The following is an 18,006-nucleotide window of genomic DNA, read 5'->3' on the forward strand; positions in this document are numbered from 1 at the left end:
TGTATTGCACCCATCATTGGCTCCTGTATCGCTCCACCCTTGCCAGATAACGCGTGTTAGAACAGGTGCCAGGTTTCCAAGCTTTACTTCCACCTCAAAGACAAAAACAAAGTATGGACCCGCCGTCTGACTCGGAAACGCAGCTCCTCGTCGAGACTTACCTGGAGCCTCTCACAAGGTGCCCGGTACCGTCTCGTCTCGACTTTTCAGCACGATTTGCTTCTCCAGTGTGGGCTGAAATGTTGCGTTAACCTGGCAGGTCGAGTCCTCCGGGGATTAGGGATTCAGATTCGGAGCTCAGCGAAGATGACTGCAGCGTGGAGCAGGAGTTGAGCGACTTGGTAAAGTCTGAAAATAAGACGAGACGTGTGGCCAGAAGGAAGCTCCTCGTCGCGTGCGCAGTCAGCCTCGTTTTTATGACCGGAGAGGTGATCGGTGAGATGCAAGTAATTTCCTGATTTCTGTGGCTCTTTTATTTCCTGTGAATTCTGTTGAACATGCTGGATTTATCTTCTCGTGTTTAAAAGAAATGGGGAAGAGTATCGGGACTGATGAGGTTTGAGCTGACATGAAAACAATAAGATGCTTTAATTTTCACTTTTTCTTGCGTCCTCCAGGCGGATACGCGGCTCACAGTCTGGCCATAATGACGGACGCGGCGCATCTTCTGACGGACTTCGGCAGCATCGTGATCAGCATCTTCTCCCTGGAGGTTTCGTCCAGGCCTCAAACTCAAACCATGACTTTCGGCTGGCACCGAGCAGGTGGGACTGAGCAAGAGCTGCCAGCTTTCTGTGGCAAAATGACAGATTTTCCATCAAGTGGTGTGAAAACGTGCACAATTTTTTGGTTTCTTTTACTGTAATTTGAAGACTGAAAATGTAGAGCTTTTCAATACGTTGAGATAAAAGTTGATGCGGATGTACTTTTTGAACATATCCATTTAACAAAAATCAACAGCAGCAAAATAATTCTATTGTAATTCTTGTTTCTGTCAGAGTCCGGCTGTTACCAGCTGATTGCCCATTTACAGTTTACTTCAAATCTGCCGATTCTTGTCGGAAGCGAAACAGCATCACAAATGTTCAGTAACATCTGAGCTTTCACACATTTAAAGACTCGGCTGTTTGGCTGTGCAGAGATTCTGGGGATGTTCCTCTCCATCGTGTCCGTCTGGGCCGTGACGGCGGTTCTGGTCTTGTCAGCCACGCAGAGGATCGCCGAGGGCGACTACGACATCGACGGTCGGATCATGCTCGTGACCTCGGCCTGTGCCGTGCTCGTCAACGTCCTGTGAGTGAGCCGTGATTATACTGGCCAAACAAACCCTGTTGTCAAACTCGGGCTCCCCACAGGTGCTTCAAATCCTCGAAAGTGCTGGATTTTCTTTCTGCACAGTTTTGTAGTGAAGTGCAGTCTAGTGTTTGATTAAAAAGCCTGAATTTGGAAAACGTCATCTACCAGACATTTTCATGCACCTAATAAAAAGTCTGAAGTTGAGTCAAACTAAACTTTTCTTGTTTTAGGTCAGTTTGGATTACTAAGATAATTCCTGTTTGCTAACTGCTAAAAAAATTAGTGCCATATTTTTAGATTTTTTTTTTCTTGTGACTTCCTTTGCATCTTGTGCTTTAGGATTTTGTTTGGGGAGGAACATCATTTATTTTAACCTGATTTGTTATGTAACTATTTTTCCTAACAGCTCAATAACTTCCTGATGTGTGTCGGATGTGAGACATGTCCAAACATAAATGTTATACTTTAGTTTTCTTGGTGGCTGCTGTGGACATTAATAATAACAGTAATAGATTATGTATTGTGATAATAAATTGAAAGTCGTTTTTTTGTTTTTTTTACTTCATTTGGATTGTCTTTATCTCCAAAGTGGTGCTGGGAAAACTGTGCGAACCCTGAAACTAACGTGGACCTTTAACTCACGCAGGATGGTTCTGATTCTTCATCAGTCTGGTGCCTCGCATGGCCACAACCACGGGGTCAACGTGGCGCAGGGGGACAAACGGACTCGGGGTGGTCACCACGGCAATGCGAGCGTGAAGGCGGCCTTCGTCCACGTGTTGGGCGACCTGCTGCAGAGCGTCGGCGTCCTGCTGGCTGCTGCCGTCATTCACTTCTGGGCGAGTTTCAGGGAAATCCCAGAGCAGAGTAACGTGTCCAGACTCATCCTCCCAGCTTCTCATTCACAACTTGACTTTGACTGAAGACCTGCTGTGTCTTTTGGTTTGGAAAAGTATTTCTACCCCTTGACTTTTCCTGCATTTTGCCACTATAAATGCCAACATATTTTGTTGAATTTGAAAACAGACGCTTAACTTTTATGCATTGTTTTTGCCATAGACCGTTAAATAAAAGTAGGTGGATCTATATAGAATATCAACAAAGTCAATATCAAGTCCGTATCGGATATATATTTAAGTTGTATATTTTTAGTTCATTTTTGGATTGTAATATCTCTGATCCTCCTCAAAACTGTTCAGATTTTCCTGTAAAGGACAGTTTTTTTGCACTTTATTTAGGAAAACAAATTTGCACATGAGTTATGGTAATAAGGTGTTGATGTATTCTGTATAAATTTGTAAAACCAGCACAAATTCTGTAATTCTGTCCTTGGATAGAATAAAATAAATCAAACAAAAAACTACAAGAACAGCTAAACGTCAGAAGTTTGTAGCGAATTACATAACTCAGGTTTGTCGTTATGTGAATAAAAGGTTTTTTACAAAGTACTTCATAATTAGCCTTTTAGTGCTTTATTGTTGACCTCCGCTAATAAATATACTTTCTCGCCGACAGCCCGAGTATAAAGTGGCAGACCCCATTTGCACCTTCCTGTTCTCCGTCGTCGTCGTCGGGACGACACTTCCCGTCTCGAAGGACGTGTTCAGGATACTGATGGAAGGTAAACGCTTTGCTCCGCTTGTGTTGCTGCTGACTGGAGCTTATTGACAGCAGGCGCCGCGCCGTCTTTCTGCCCCCCCCCCGTGTTGATCTCGTTTAGGCGCTCCTCAGGGCGCCGGCTCCGTCAGAGAGCAGCTGCTGAGCGTGGGAAAAGTCAAAGCTGTCAACCGCTTGCACACATGGAGCCTCAACATGGATCACTCTCTGCTTTCCGCGCACATCGCTATAGGTGGATAGGCGTAAAACGAGCCTCAAAGGTGTTGAAGGACCCGCTTCGTCATAGTCAACAAAAATGTCTTGTCTTCACAGAGGAAGATGCGGATTCACAGATCATCCTCAGGAAGGCAACGAAGCTCCTTCGTTCCAAGTTTGGTTTCTCCGGCATCACAATCCAAGTGGAGCGATGCAAGGCTTCATCCGGAAGATGATTCTGATTGGCTGCTCCCTCTGTGGCAATCAGCTGCAGCTGCTTCTAAAAAGCTGCCTCCATTATTTGGAGTACGCAAATGATAAGTGAATGAATAAATAAATAAGCCCCCCTGCTAACATTTGGTTAATTTGTTTCAAATCAATCTTCTTTGTAGTCAGTAAAGCTTACGTCTCTGCAATAGATTTACATAATTCAATTCTCGATGAAAACAAATGTAAACGTTTCACGTGTTTATTGAAAATGAAAACCTTACAAAAGTATTCACACTTTTTTCACTGAGATCTTGTGGGAGGTAACGGCTGTATTTGCAGGAATGTGACAAAGAGCTGAACATGCCTGCTGGACTCAGAAGGGTTAATGAAACATGTGTGAGATGCATCAAAACATGTTTAAACGGACAGAAGTAGCACTTCCTTTTTTTTTTTGGTTCTGCCAGTGAGTCAGATGCAGGGCTCAGAAAGAGGAAAGCAGAGGGGACAATATGAGCCAAACGAAGCATTATTCACCCACTGTTCAGGTTTATGTTAAAGAACAACAGATTCTTTCCACCATCATGGCGGCCGTAAGCAAACCCACTTTGAGGAGGCAGCTGCTGAGAAAACCCTCAGGACTCGGTGTAGAAAAAAACAAAAGTGAGTTCAACTCATTCAACCGTAAGGCACCATAGAAATCAACTTTTTGTTCTTGCTTTTGGGCTAAGGAGTGTTTTTGTTGTTTAATCTACATAAAGATTTTAGATTTTTTTCTCGCTGCTTCAGATAAAGCAGAACAATCAAAACACTGGGTTTGCCACAATAAATGGCTAAAGAGTTTAATCCACCAGGTGTCACTGTGCATATTATTTTTGGTATACTTAGTGGTTTTGTGTTGTGCTGCAGCATCATGATTAGTTTATCCTCCATTATGATTCAGACAGGTGGAGTGTAGTCCCTGGGTAACAGGCAGGTTATACAGTACAAACAGATTGGCTTAAAGGACATGTACGAACTATTCGATCCTTATGGAGATTAAAGATGGCGTTATAGTCAAAACAAACATTTGATTAAGACAACAATAGCTGCTATTGGGATACATTTTGTTCTGTTGTTTCCCCCCCCACCATGTAATGGTTGGGTTGTAAAAGAACAAAAAGGAAACTTCCCCCCACACATGCGGAAGTAGAGCAATCCTCCGACAACCACACTGTTGTTAAGGCAGACTGACTGACGGACCTCAATGCCTCATTTTTGCCTCACAAACCAACACCGAGGCGAAGACGGCAGGCAAGAAAATGCTCTAAGCAGCAAAAATTTTCGTTTGTGCTGCTTTGGCTTTGAAGATATTAATGATAGGTTAAAGGTCAACCAGCCCCCCCACTTTCATGAACACAGACAAAATCGGTATCAAACGTTTGCACAAACAGTCGAGTTAATTGACATCAATTTTGTCTGATTTGAAGAAGTCCATGATCCATTTCTTGCGATATTCCAGACTCCGTTTTGATTTTGGAAATGTAATAAATTGTATTCCACCCTCTGTATGTTCTGGGTGATGGCTGGTGGGATTGCTTGGACCATGATCATCTATTATTTTCCTCAAAAGTTCTCTGGCTGCAGCGTGTTTTCCATGATAGATACTGTCAATATTGTGGGAGTACTGTACTTGGAACGCTGATTCTGAGTACAGTACAATAATTGGGGGAGGATTGCTCTACATTAACATGGAGCCGGAGTCATGTCAATTGTTCCAACAGGATACAAAAAACCCCCAAAAACATTCAAGATAATGTCGACGTAACACAAGTCTTCACTGTTCAGAGTCGGGGCGTCCGTCCTTCCAGTAGTTCCTGTACGCCTCCTGGAACATGCTCTTGCAGGCGATTCTGGCTTTCAGCTTGGAGCAGATGAGGAAGGAGCCGCCCATCTTCCTGTGGAGGGAGTAGGTCTCCTCCGGCGGCGGCGTCAGGCGCTCCCGCAGCATCACGGGGATGAGCCTGTGGATGCGCTCCGTGGTGCTCTGCTCGCCGAAGTCGAACGGCTCCTGGGAGCTGAAGGCCTCGCCGAGGATCATCACGGCGTCCACGTGGGCGTTCTCCATCGACTGCGGGAGAGGAAGAGCGGAGGCCGAGTTAATGCTCGGGAGGGAACAACGTCGGCGACACGTTAAAGAGACGTGTGAAGCAGGGAGGCCTCTGATTGGTTGCTGTCTTTGAGCTGAGGCGTGAGCGTACAGAGAGGTGTAAAACAATCCCCCGCTACCAGAGGAACAGATGGGGCCCCCAGGCCAAAATCAGACTTGTGCCTCTCATGAACTGAAAGACGACTGGCGAGGAAACCAAGAAGATTCTCAGAAGAAGATAGAGAAAAGGAGAATGGAGAACTGGCTCAAAAAGGAATGAGAATATTCAGTAAACAGGAAATGGTGTCTAACAGCCGTTTGCGTGGCGTCAGCTGGTCGCGTTTGTGTCTTTTAGAATCAGTTTCCACACGACTGATGGACTGGTGAACTGCTTCACTCTGCTGAAGACACGTTCTGACTCACCCTGGTCCAGTTTCCAGAAACATGACTACAACGAATCATCTGACCGGTTTTGACGTTGGCCGGGAAAATGAGCACAAACCTGGTGATTTAACAGCAGGAGCCGCGATCGGAAAATCTGGCGACAAATTGATTTGCGCAGCCGAGTTATTTTATACAGAGCGAGACGCGTTTTCAGGTTCAATATGGTGGAGTAAAAAAGAAAAAAGAAAAAAAAGTGTTCAAAATTATTGCTGCTCCAAAGGTCAAAATAAAACATATATACATTTTCATGAGTCAAATAAACCTTTTATTTGGATTCTTATTTGAACAACATATGCTGAACATATGTTTTACAAATAGTTTGTTTGTTGTAAAAGAAAAAAAAGCCCAGCAAGCAATTTATAGATTGTTTTCCCTAGCCACAAGAACAGAAACATTGGGATAAAATGTACTTTTTTGGGGTAGGGGAAAGTAGTTTTTAGATAGTGCTGTGAGCTTTTTTGTTTGTTTGTTTTTGATGTGTCTGGCTCCGACCTCTATCCGACCTCCAACCTCCGGCAACTATTAAACTAACTGGAGGTCCTCTAAATGTGCAACTTCATTACAGCCTCTTGCAGTTAAATAAGAGTTTCTCACCTTTGTCTCATATCCTGTGAGGAACTTCATGTCTCTGGATCGGAGCAGGACGCCTGCTCGGTTCTGATCCGCAGCTGCCTTAATGATCTGAAGGCACAAAGTGATCCAAACGTACAGATTGGGTGAATGGAAATTAAAAATAAATAAAGATTCTAACGGCATAACTTTGAACAAACGGGAATTTGTTATCACCCGACTCTGGAACTGCATTGTGGTGTGACTGAACTGTATCAGGATGAATTGGGTGAACTATAAGCTGAAAGTGCTGCACAGATCAGTGAAAACAATTACCCACCTCACATGGAAAAACACACAACTGTATGGAAAATGCACAATAAAAATAATCCAATTCAGAAAGTTCAGTTAAAAAGAAGACTCTTCTTTGAACCTCTTAAGGACATTTTCCGTTTTAGTCAAACATCATGACGAGGGGAACAAAAACCATCTGAGTCGCTCCCAATACAGCAAATACATTGAAATTACATATTAATTTAAGGTCATTGTAGATGTCATTTATTGAAGATTTTCTTTTTCATTATTATTTTTAAAACCTGTCTCTTATTGTGCCACTTTTGGCCCTCTACGACACTCTGAACCTATTTCCTCCATATAAATAAACTGGACTGAATTTGTTTCAACTTGCAACTGATGTGACTTTTTTTAAACATTATATAAGAAAACAGAAACTTCGCCTGCATTCTGTTTGTATTATGTGTTTCTGACTGAGCAGAGTAAATAATAAAGGATTCGTTTTTGTGTGTCTTGAGCTTTGTGCTCCTTTAAGACAAAGATGGGACCGCCCTCCTCCCACAGAACGATGGCTGTTCTTATTCCAGTGGATTCGCATCCACACAAAGGGATGTGCCGCCGTCCTGATCAACAAATAAAGCCAAAAGGAAAGTTTAAACGCTCAAGGCTTTCCCAACTGAATGCCTGTATAAAGAGAATCTGTCTCACCACATCCATAAATATTGATTTTTTTTTTTTGACAAAGAAAAAGAGCCTAAGAAAGAACCTTGAGCCACAAACATGGCGAAGTTTTTATAATGTATTATTTGTCAGGCAGTTCATGGACTACTAAAACCAAATATTGTCAGATTTTACAAATTCACACTGTCCATTTTTGAACATGTTATTTTAAAAACGCCTCTGGAACTAAATGTGGTTTTATTTTGTAAAAATCTTTTTTTTATTATTAAGAAGTGCAGAGACCAGATTTGTTTGTTTTTTTGACCACTGTACAGCAGCAGTGAAAAATAAAAGTTTGATTCCCGTACTACTTACCTCGATGTAGCTGTCTGTGAATTTCTTGTCAAATCCCCTTGTAGCTCCAAAGTCCAACAGCGCGACCTGAAAACAGGGAAACGAGACGACCCGTCACTCACCGCCGAGACAGGAAGACATCTTACACCAGCGACACTCGGGTTGACCCACCTTATGGCTCTGTGGGTCGTAGAAGAAGTTGGACCAGTTTGGATCGGTCTGCATGAATCTGAATTCAAACAGCTCCCTGAGGCATAAAATCAGGATCTGCTCACAGATCTGGGGAGTGGAAACAAGCAGCTATCAGGATATATATTAAAACTAATGCTACACATTATATAATCACATCTGCTGCTCATACGAACGACATCAACCAGATTGGGACTTTCCACATAAAAGGTTCCACAATTAATCGGATTATCGTGATGAATCATAATGGATCGATTATGAAATAATCGTCAACTAATTTAGTAATTGATTAATCGTTAACTGGAGCATAAAGACAAATATCAGTAATTAAGCCAAAAACGTTACAAAAAAATACATAGATTTTGTATTAAAGATTAAAAAAATAGCGTCTTTGTGAATATGTTTGACACAAAAATCTTAAAGCAGCATAGTTTTAGCTTCTCCTGGTTCAAATTCTATGAAAAACAAATAAATAAAAATAAATCTCATATTAAGCACATTTTTCTATTCAGTTATTAATTGATTAATCCAAAAAATAATCACCAGATCAGCAATACACTGCGTTGATGTTAAGTCAAGCACAAATAGCAGTTTTTCACATGTTGGTGTTAGAAATATTTCTTTTATCTGCAGATGCATCCTTTGCTGCAAATAATGAAGCTTTTTAAAATAAGAAAACAAACATTTTATTGCCTAAAATATTTGTTTTCTTATTTAAAAAAGAAATTATTTGTTGATTTGTATTTCAATATATTTTTAATATTGTACAAAATAAGCTTACTTGGTAAAATGAAAAATGAGCAGAAAGTGTCAATTATTTTTGAATGATTAATCATCAGAATATTGGATTACTAAACTAATCATTGGTTGCAGCCAGGGTTTTCCACAGGCGCCACCTCTATTCTAAAATCCAGGTGTTATTTTGCTTTTACTGATCATTTATGAAAATATTTTGTGCTGTTTTTATGTGAAGGTAAGAATAAAACAAAAGTTTTTGGTTATGCTGTGGAAATAAAAGTCCAAGGCTGTGAAAACCTTTGCGGATCAAAGCCGGTCATCTTTCACACTTCAACAAGGGCTGATGCGTCGACGCAGGCGTACCTCATTCCTGAGCTCCTGAGGAAGGTCCGTGGCCTTGTCCAGGGGGAAACCGGACACCAGCGTTGTGGTGAGGACCCGCTCCCTGCTGAGCTCGTCAATCACATCGGGCACGTAGAAGAACGGGTGATCCTTCAGCAGCTCCCTGCCACGCAGAGGGAGGCGCACAAGGTCAAATATGAAACGACACAAAGATCGGGCCGATTTCGACGAATGCTCTCGACTGTGAAGGATTTTAATCGAGGAGCTGTTTGTGGTCGAGCCCAGAGCTTACAGCTTACTCCAAAATTAAAATGAATAAAAAAAAACATTGCTAATAAATGGGAATCTATTTTTTTAGACTTCATATTTTTTTTCTTTTTGAAAAAGTTATCTCTAAAATCCAAAGTGTGGCCCTTTAGCCCTTTGGCCACACTTTGGATCCCCCTGCTTTAACTCATTATCAGTTTTACTACCTCAAGTTTTTTTGTTGTTGTTGTAATTTAAGAAAATTATAAATCATGATTTGCTCTTTTCTGCACAACAGGCAAGAAATATCTCCCAGTTATCACAATGCAAGCAAATCTAAAACACAAAATGTAATATGAGAAGCCGAGTCAGAAATGTTTCAATTGTCATTTGATTAACTTCTAAAAGATTGACATAAACATATTATAATATCTGCCATGAAAAAAAAAACAGTGAAGGACTTACTGAAACTTTCTGGCACAGTTTGCCTCCCTTATGTAATCACACTCCCAGGCCAGCTCACGACTCATGACCTCAATAAGATGTTCTGGGAACAAACCTGTGAAATCAAGGAGAAAAATAGAGAGTGGAGGCTGTTGTACATGACGAGGTGTTCTTGGTTGGCACACAGGTATTATCAGGCGTGACCGCCTGCACTCAATAGCAGCTGTTATCTTACAGGCGATAAAAAAACCCCTCCAACAATGTTACCTTCAGGCAGAGCGTTGCTTAAACTCAGCGCAGTCATGATGTTATTCACGTCGCTCTTTATGCTCTTGGCGATTCCCGGGTACTGGTGGAACATTTGAGCTTCAGTTTGCAGAAGGCGAACACGGTGCACTCGCATAATCCGCTCCCGCGTAAACGCCGCACTCACCTGGATCTTCATGGCCACCTCTCTGCCGTCCTGCAGCCTCCCGAGGTGAACCTGGCCGATGGAGGCGGCCGCAAACGGCTTCTCTTCGAAGTACTCCAGGCTGTCCCTCCAGTTCGGGCCCAGATCGCTGGTGATGATTTTCTGGAGGGAGATGAGGGGGGAAAAAAACGCTCTAGTGAAGAGACTGGGAGCCAAATCATTTCTTCTGTGCTGCTAACTGAAATAATTGTACCATCATCTGTTTAGTGGGCATGAAGTCCGCGCTCTGCCGGACCCGCTCGAAGATCTTAGCCAGCTGAGGGTTGATAAAGGCGTCGTCTGATGGAGGAAAATGAGAAAACAAATGTAAGTTTGACATTCAGCAAGCTACTGGAGTTGAATAAACTTGAGTCCCAGTCCTTGTGTAAGTTCATTTGCTGCCCGATGCAGTGAAAGTTTTAGGCAACAGACTAACACTGTTATCTTTATAGCACAAAAGATATAACCCAAAGTTACACACAACTTTTAATTGTCTACTAGGAAAAAAAAGCTACATTAGGCAAAGCGAACTAAAACCTCTACCTGCTTCTAGCTAGATTTGTAGCTTCATTTACCTAACAGCTAAAGATAAATGTAGCTTTTTCTATATTTAATAAATATTTACATATACATTACCGCTCTATGAACTCAGAAATGTATTTTCACATTAATTGAGAATTCTGAGAAAAGACTCACCTCAAGCTAAAAGAAACAGCTATTAGCTTTTTTTAGATAAATGCTTAAGCTAACTGTAGCTTCTATATGAACTCTAAGATGTTTTGAGTGGTGATCAGCTGGACAAAAGAATATCTCACTCTTTCTTTGCTTATAAGAGAAGTTTTTTCTTTTATAGTGACTGTAAAAAGCAGCAACCGTCAGACACGTCTCACTGTCAGGAAGAAGAACGTGTGTTCTATGTTGATTAGCTAACAACTTGTATTCAATACTTGATGCGTTATCAATCACCATTTTTATTTAGAACATTTGGCCAGAAGTCTACAAAACCCTAAGAGTAAGGCTGATCCATTGCAAACAGAACAATCAGTATGTCCACAGCCTCAGCAGTTCAAAGGTCTCATGACAGTATGTTTTAAAATCCGTAGAACAAGTCAAGAGTCTCCTGAAAAATTAAACGCGAGTTGACCAAAATGTACATTCGCAATTAAAAACATAAATAGAAGATGCATAAGTAGAAATATAATAAAAACACATGATTTTTCCCCTTTAAATCATTCTTTTTTTAAAAGGTTGTATTGGTTCTAGTGGCCTTCATTTGATAGTTAATTGACAGGAATGAGAAAAGGGGAAGACATGTGGCAAGGGTCGCCAGGCAGGGAATCGAACCTGCGACAGCCGCGTCGAGGACTAAGCCCTCCATGTGTGGGTTGTGCTGAACCCCTGCACCACCACAACACCCCAAATCTTTCTTGCTTAAATGGTTGTTTCCCAACTACAACAAAGGGAACAGGTTGAAAGCTGACAGCGAGAAAATAGCCATTTCAGAAATTGCCTTCAAAACAGACGCAGGCGACCGTCCATGCGGGATTTCAAACGGCTGCAGGAGGGAAAACAGGAGGTTTATGTTACAGACAACAAACGCTTCAGTCATTGAGCTCACATGACAAACACTTGACAGCGGCACGGGAGCTAAAACAGCAGCATAATGTAAGCACGCGGTGTGAACACAACCGACCTCGGAGTCGGATTAAGCCGCTGCCTACAGCAGCTAACATCTCAGCTGGAATGGCACCCTGCGCTCAGCTGGGCTGTGGGTTGATGAAGGAACCCAGCTTGTTGGTTAGAGAAACTGACGCCCCGACAGACGTTAACCGAAGCTTCTTTTACACACGTCCTCATATGGATTCATATTGTGCAGCAGCCTGACTAGCCCAACGGCTCAAGGAGCATCAATAAAACAATCGTTTTGAGAGTTCACAGGAAGGAAACTGTTTCGCCTCACCTTGAATGCTGAGCATTTGGCCCATTTTTAAAGCCGCTCCTCGAACTTTGCAAAGTGTCCGAACGATTCTTTCAGCGTTCGCCTCAGAGAGGAAGGGATTCGAGTCCAGGACGGCCTTTTTATTCCCTTTGAAGAAACGTAAAGAAAAATACATAAATGAGCACATTTTAGAACACATTCGCTGTCTGATTATCTCTGCATGCTGCTTCAAAGAACATCCTGTTGTCGGGTTTTGTCGTGTGGCTCATTGACCCTCAGTAAAGAAGAGGTCAAGTGCCAGACTCTGATTAACAATCGAAAACAGAAGCTTACACACACAAAGACACTGTTTATTATCAGTTTTAGCTAATTTACATTTAAGATTTTTAGCAAAACAACAGGAAATCCAGGAGCAGGACTTCCCAGCCTGTCTATCGTTGACACAAACCAACGATAGACGTAATTGTCAACCCAGAGCTCGTCTGAGTGCTTATCTAGCCTGGTGCTGCTCACTGATAAGTCGACTCAAACTGAACTCAGATCGGCAGCAGATCCACCAGGCCGACAAACTCAACATCCTTCACTTTCTATTACCTGGTTGTTTAAGCTTCAGACTCTTCTTAGCCATGTCCGCGATGGCTCCGATGCCAAGTCCGACCGCCAGGCCTGCAGAGAGAAACCACCAGGATGAAAAAGAGACGATGCTCGCCGAGAACAAAGGTCGAAATCAGCAGCCTGGAAGTCCCACTGGAGCGAGTCGGATTTTGATGACGGAGGCCATAACGGGTTTTCTTAAACCTGGGAGGTGAAACTGAGGCCCAGAGAAAAGTTTTTAAACTAGCCAGATTGTCGGCACGTGCCGGAAGCTTTCCCCTCAGCTGCCGGAAGCCTGGACTTAACATTCCTGTGGGGGAACGAGTCAGCAAAAACAAAAAAAAAGAAAAATCTGCTGACTAAGACAAGTTCACCCTCTCTGAATTAAATCTATGATGAAACTTTGTTCTGTTCACACTTCACTGAAACAAAACTAAAACACTCTGGCTTCCTGAGGTTTGAACTTTCATAACACATTTACTCTTGGTGATCTCCTGCAAACCAACTTGTTATTCTCCCATGAGCCTTTGCAGCTGTAGAGAAAGATTGCACAATTTACTTGCTAAATTTTTTTTTCTCCCCAGAAATGATTACGTTACCTAATGAAATGTGAGAGTTGCTAAGAATTATTGCAGTATTTTATTTTTTTAAATTCTGAGTCACCCAACTTGTTTGGGAAAAGCAAATGTAAAAAAAAAAAAGCACAAAAGGAGAGAGAAATCATGTTCGTTTTCCCCCACATACTAGCGTTCCCGTCATTTACTTGATGTCATCATTTGAAACAGCCATAAAACTTCCAAATTTAAGCTACAGTGAGTTAACTTTTTAAATAAGCTGGTTAAAAGCTACTTTACCAACTTAAAGTGGCTTTTCTTTTTCATCTCCCGTCAATGTTTACACATCCGCTACCCGTGGAAATATTAATCAAAGCTCCTGTTTTCAAGCTTAACCTTGTTAAGCATGATTTATATGTTTTTGGGTTTTTTTACGATAAACGAGATGGTAGGTAATGAGAGTGTTTTCATTTAATTTCCCAGCATAAACGATAACAAGGTTCAGGGTCCGGCAGTGAATTGGTTCCCACCAGAACGTTTGCTCTTCTGGGGCTTTCATCGCCCAGGTTTCTAACCCAAAACTACATTAGGCAAAACAAATGAAAGTTAAGATAAAAAAAAAAACTAAACTTAAAAGATGAAAGCAATTTTTGATGGAAGAAGCAACCAATTTAAAAGATTTATAAAACTTATTTTGGGGGATCTTCTATTAGAAAGAAGACCTGGTCTTTTTCAGACCTAAATTTGAGGATTAGGATTTGAAGGATGTTGGTCGTCTTGTTGGTCAAGTTTTGCCACTTCAGTTTGGTGGGTCTTGGATAGTCAAATTTTCAAAAATAATCCAGACAATCACAGTAGATAGCAGGAAGGCCGAGTGGAGTACTGCAAAGTTGCTCAGTTTTTCTTTCCACTGGTTTTGTTTAGTTTATGTTTCGAATGGAACATTTTGGATTTGGCAGCATTTCTGGAAATGTGATTAAGGTAAATATCATTTTCTAGGAAATACCCACTGTTCACAGTCAGTAGAGCTAGGTGCACTAACTTCTTTTTTTATTTTTAATTACAGACATTAGATGCTAAAAAGTCAAATCCACTTATTTTGATTATTTTTTACCCATATAAACTCTGTCTTATGGTCACTGTGTGACATCGTCTCTACCCCGTACATAAAAAAAAAAAAGAGTTTAAAAACAAAAATGTTGGAAATCAGCCACATAAAAAAACAACCTAAAAACACTTACTTCCAAAATTGACCAGCCTTCCTATCCGTGTGACCGGCACTTTCCTTTCCCGAGCATTTTCACTCAGCTAAACAAAAAGAGGACAAAACTTTAACAACAAAAGAACTTTTTTTACTTCTTGTATCCATGAGCCGGCATTATTTATTGCCTCTTAAAGACACAGTACCGCTTGTTTATACTCCTTTGCTTCAGTTTTCTTGGCGCTTCTTGCTTTTTCGATGTCCTCCGCCGTCAGCCGCCCCACTGTGGAGTTGTCCTGGTTAAGGAGCCGCGTGTGTCCAGAGTACAGCTGACCCGACCAGCTCCTGCGGTACCTCGCGTGTCCAGCACCGGGTCTCCCGCCGCACGCCCCGTGAGCGCTGCTCACCCCTCCGGCCAGGCGGGAGCCGAGGTACGACCCCACGCTGGAGTATCTGAGGAAGTGAGCCGGCGAGGCTCTGAGGACGCCGCAGTCCATCTGCTTGTTGAATGTCTGTGCAATAAAAACAGGAGGGAGGAAGCTGCGGCACATGACTCCACTCAGGAACGCTGTTCACTCAGGAAATTAGACAATTAACGAGAAAGAAAAGTGAGGTTGTGGTCTGGCGGTTCTTTAAGGACTTGTTTAGCAAAATAAATAAAGTAGATGTTGAGCTAGCTACCATTTGCTGACGATTTCCCTCCCTCAATGCTGATGCGCACTGCTGGCCAGCTTGCTGAAACGAAGCAACTATAAAGACAAACGTAGCTGTTTCGTACATTTTTTCTGTCGTGAAAAACACTGGTGGTCACACTAGGGTTGGATGACAGGGTTTAAATTTTATTTTTTATATATATATATATAGGTCCAATTTTGATCCTTCCCCCCCCACTTTCTTTCTTCCAGACTATAAATGGTTTTTATGTCAATCATCAATCATCGTTGACCTGATTGAAAACCTATGGCATAGATAGATAACTTTAATACTGAATATGTTATGTTATTCCAGCAGTAGGAATTGCTGTTGGTTTTTTGTTCGACATAAAAACAATTGGGCCGTCTTCTGCTTTTCTTTTTTTTTTTTTAGCTACAAGTGTCAGAAACTGTGATATTTTTACTCAAGGTCATCGAAGCATAAGTGTCTCGTAGCAACCGAAACGAAACTGAAGTGTTTGTTTCGGCACGTACCGCCCACCGCAGCGCCTGCCACATGAAGCTATTCTGGCCAAACCCGAGATGGACATGAAGACTGAAGAATGGAAACAAAACAGGATACAAAATGTCTGTAACAAAGGCTTCTTAGAAGAGACGTTTAAAAAAAAAAAAAAGAAAAAAAAAGTTCACTGCAGACCAGCGGTTAGTGCTGTTGGGTTCAGATCTCAACTGTTGTGAATGTGTGGGTTTTCTTGCATGTGAAATATAAACATGAAATGCGCTGGAAGAAAATCCATAACAGTTTTTTAACGTTACGATGCGAGACGCACGAATCAGGTTTCTCCCAGCCAGTTCCTGTTATCATCAAGGTCAGACTCCGACACGCAGAAGGAGGAAACCCGAGCTGAAGGGGGAGTAGAGGGAGTAGTTTTAGGGGTAGGGACACACCGATCCACTGTTTTCACTTCCGATACCGATATCTGAGATCCGGTATCGACCCATAAAACGGCTTAACAAAATCGACTTAATCACTTTCTTTTTTTTTCAAACACAAATTTATCTGCTAACTCTGCACTGTGAGACACCAAAAACGTAAAACGCGTTGAAACAGCACAACTTTAATCTGTTCAGTCGGTTTAAAATAAATACTAAAGAAATTCACAGAAAGAGGTTGTTTTGCCAAAAACGTTAAAACATAAGCTGCAAATTATTTCAAATTGTTCAGAAAGTCCATTAAACATAATGCAAAATAAACAAAAGACTCAGAAAACAGAATTAACCGAATGGATTTTTTCCAACATCAAAACCGATACAGATATTATTATCGAATATATAAAAATATATTGTTTTATTCAGAGAATGTGCACCAAAGTGCATCCCGTGGAGAAATGCATTCATGAAGGAAACATGACCCCGCTCTGCAGCTGCATCCTGGGCCAAAGTGCAGCTCACTGCCCACCCGTGGTGATCTGAGGGTGGATCTGGTGGATGCTTACCAGCCTGTGGTTGTTGGGGCTGCTCAGGCTGCCTCTGCTAGCTGCCTGCTTTATCCAGCTCAGGCCCCTCAAAACCACTGCGTCCCCTGTCATGATGTTACCCTGCAGTGACCTGCACAGAAAGAAAAACAACAACCTAAAGAGAAGGCTTGGTGGGCAAACCCAGCTGTGTTTTTAAGCAGCCATCCTGTGAATACAGCACAACCACCAACACCACGCTGTAGCTGCACAATGTAAACACAGACAGGAATAAGAGAAGACGGCTTAAAAACAGGGGAATAAGATAAAACATGCGTCAGTGTGAGCTCAGAGACGATAGAGATGGAGGGTATGGGCTTCAGAGCCGAGTGGACAAACAAAAGAGCCACAACTTCCACTCACCACCAGAAGCTTTCCGCCTGGGCTCAGAGCGCATGCAGAGCAGCGAGCATTGCGCAGCCGCGGAGGCGCAGCGCGAGCCCCTCTCTCACCTGGGTTTGACTCGACAGGGAAGAAACAAAAGAAAGAAAAAACTCCTGCGAGACGAGGCGCCACGCAGACGGGTTCCCCAGAGGAGCTTCAGCACAGCACACACCGTGCAGCGAGGCCAAGTTCGGCGACCTGGACTGTCAACAAACCGCGGACCTGGTCGCACGCGCTGTCAGTCTCCTCCGCCGCTCGTGTGTCCGCTGACGTGTCCGCTCAGGGCGGGTCGCGAGCTGCTGCACGCGCGAGACGCCCACGAGCTCGCCCGCCCATTCCTGTTTTGTTTGTTTTGTTTTTAAGTATCACGTGATTAAATGGCTAACATAAAACAATAAAAACACCAAATGTATAGCTTTCAAGTTAGAGCTGAAGAAAGCAAAAATACTTCAGTTTTTTTCCTCATAATTTGTCCAGTGACGTCACAAGAGGTACGCATAAACATGATAGACTAACAGTTTTTTTTCTTGTTTTTTTTTTACTGCCAAAAAATGTGTGTATATGTCTATCGTTGGTATGTTATTACGATAGTAGTTTTGTTGTTTACTGTAGTTTAGTTCATAACATATTTTAAGCAAAATATTAGGCTTGTGGTTGGTGAGGCATCAGTTCTGCTAGAAATATTACTGAAAATATACCTCATACACACCAGAAATGTGTGTAAGTCACCAGAAATAATTTATTTTTGTTGTTGTTTATAAAAATATGTTCATTCCTGGTTCTTTTTCAAAAATCACTTTCATGTGTCTTTACTGTTAACAAAATTGGCTGAAATCCGTGCAATGTTCTCATCTAAACAAGTAAATAAAATTCAGCAGCTGGATGATCAGATACTGATCAGATGCCTAAAAGGAGTAAACTGTGTGTAAAATGAATTAATCTTAAAAGTAAACTAGTTTGTGTTCTTCAGTTTAGGAGATTATTTCTTGGTCCACACCGTCTTTGGAGAATAT

At 42.0% G+C, this 18,006-nt stretch overlaps 2 protein-coding genes across 3 annotated transcripts; one reads left to right on the forward strand and one right to left on the reverse strand.

Moving 5' to 3' along the window:
- Positions 1-32: 32 nt before the first annotated feature.
- Positions 33-3,458, forward strand: LOC129365250 (proton-coupled zinc antiporter SLC30A2-like). Its single transcript, XM_055038350.1, has 8 exons — positions 33-178; positions 260-435; positions 618-764; positions 1,140-1,293; positions 1,943-2,135; positions 2,812-2,917; positions 3,017-3,145; positions 3,226-3,458. Exons 1-8 carry the CDS (start codon positions 114-116, stop codon positions 3,342-3,344), a joined length of 1,089 nt encoding a protein of 362 aa, XP_054894325.1. The 5' UTR covers positions 33-113; the 3' UTR covers positions 3,345-3,458.
- A 103-nt stretch (positions 3,459-3,561) lies between these two features.
- coq8ab (coenzyme Q8A, genome duplicate b) lies at positions 3,562-17,255 on the reverse strand. Of its 2 annotated transcripts, none has more exons than XM_055038349.1 (15): positions 17,062-17,255; positions 16,592-16,703; positions 14,649-14,954; positions 14,483-14,549; positions 12,688-12,759; positions 12,115-12,240; positions 10,369-10,454; positions 10,137-10,277; positions 9,971-10,052; positions 9,725-9,818; positions 9,035-9,176; positions 7,916-8,023; positions 7,766-7,831; positions 6,482-6,568; positions 3,562-5,425 (listed from the first exon to the last, which is right to left on the reverse strand). In XM_055038349.1, exons 2-15 carry the CDS (start codon positions 16,682-16,684, stop codon positions 5,132-5,134), a joined length of 1,764 nt encoding a protein of 587 aa, XP_054894324.1. In that variant the 5' UTR covers positions 16,685-16,703; positions 17,062-17,255; the 3' UTR covers positions 3,562-5,131. The 2 variants fall into 2 exon arrangements, with proteins under 2 accessions (XP_054894324.1, XP_054894323.1); XM_055038348.1 differs by having other exon boundaries at positions 16,973-17,255.
- Positions 17,256-18,006: the final 751 nt, after the last annotated feature.

Source organism: Poeciliopsis prolifica, unplaced genomic scaffold (assembly GCF_027474105.1).
Source record: "Poeciliopsis prolifica strain line A6 unplaced genomic scaffold, Auburn_PproV2 SCAFFOLD013, whole genome shotgun sequence".
NCBI classification, from domain to species: Eukaryota; Metazoa; Chordata; class Actinopteri; order Cyprinodontiformes; family Poeciliidae; genus Poeciliopsis; species Poeciliopsis prolifica.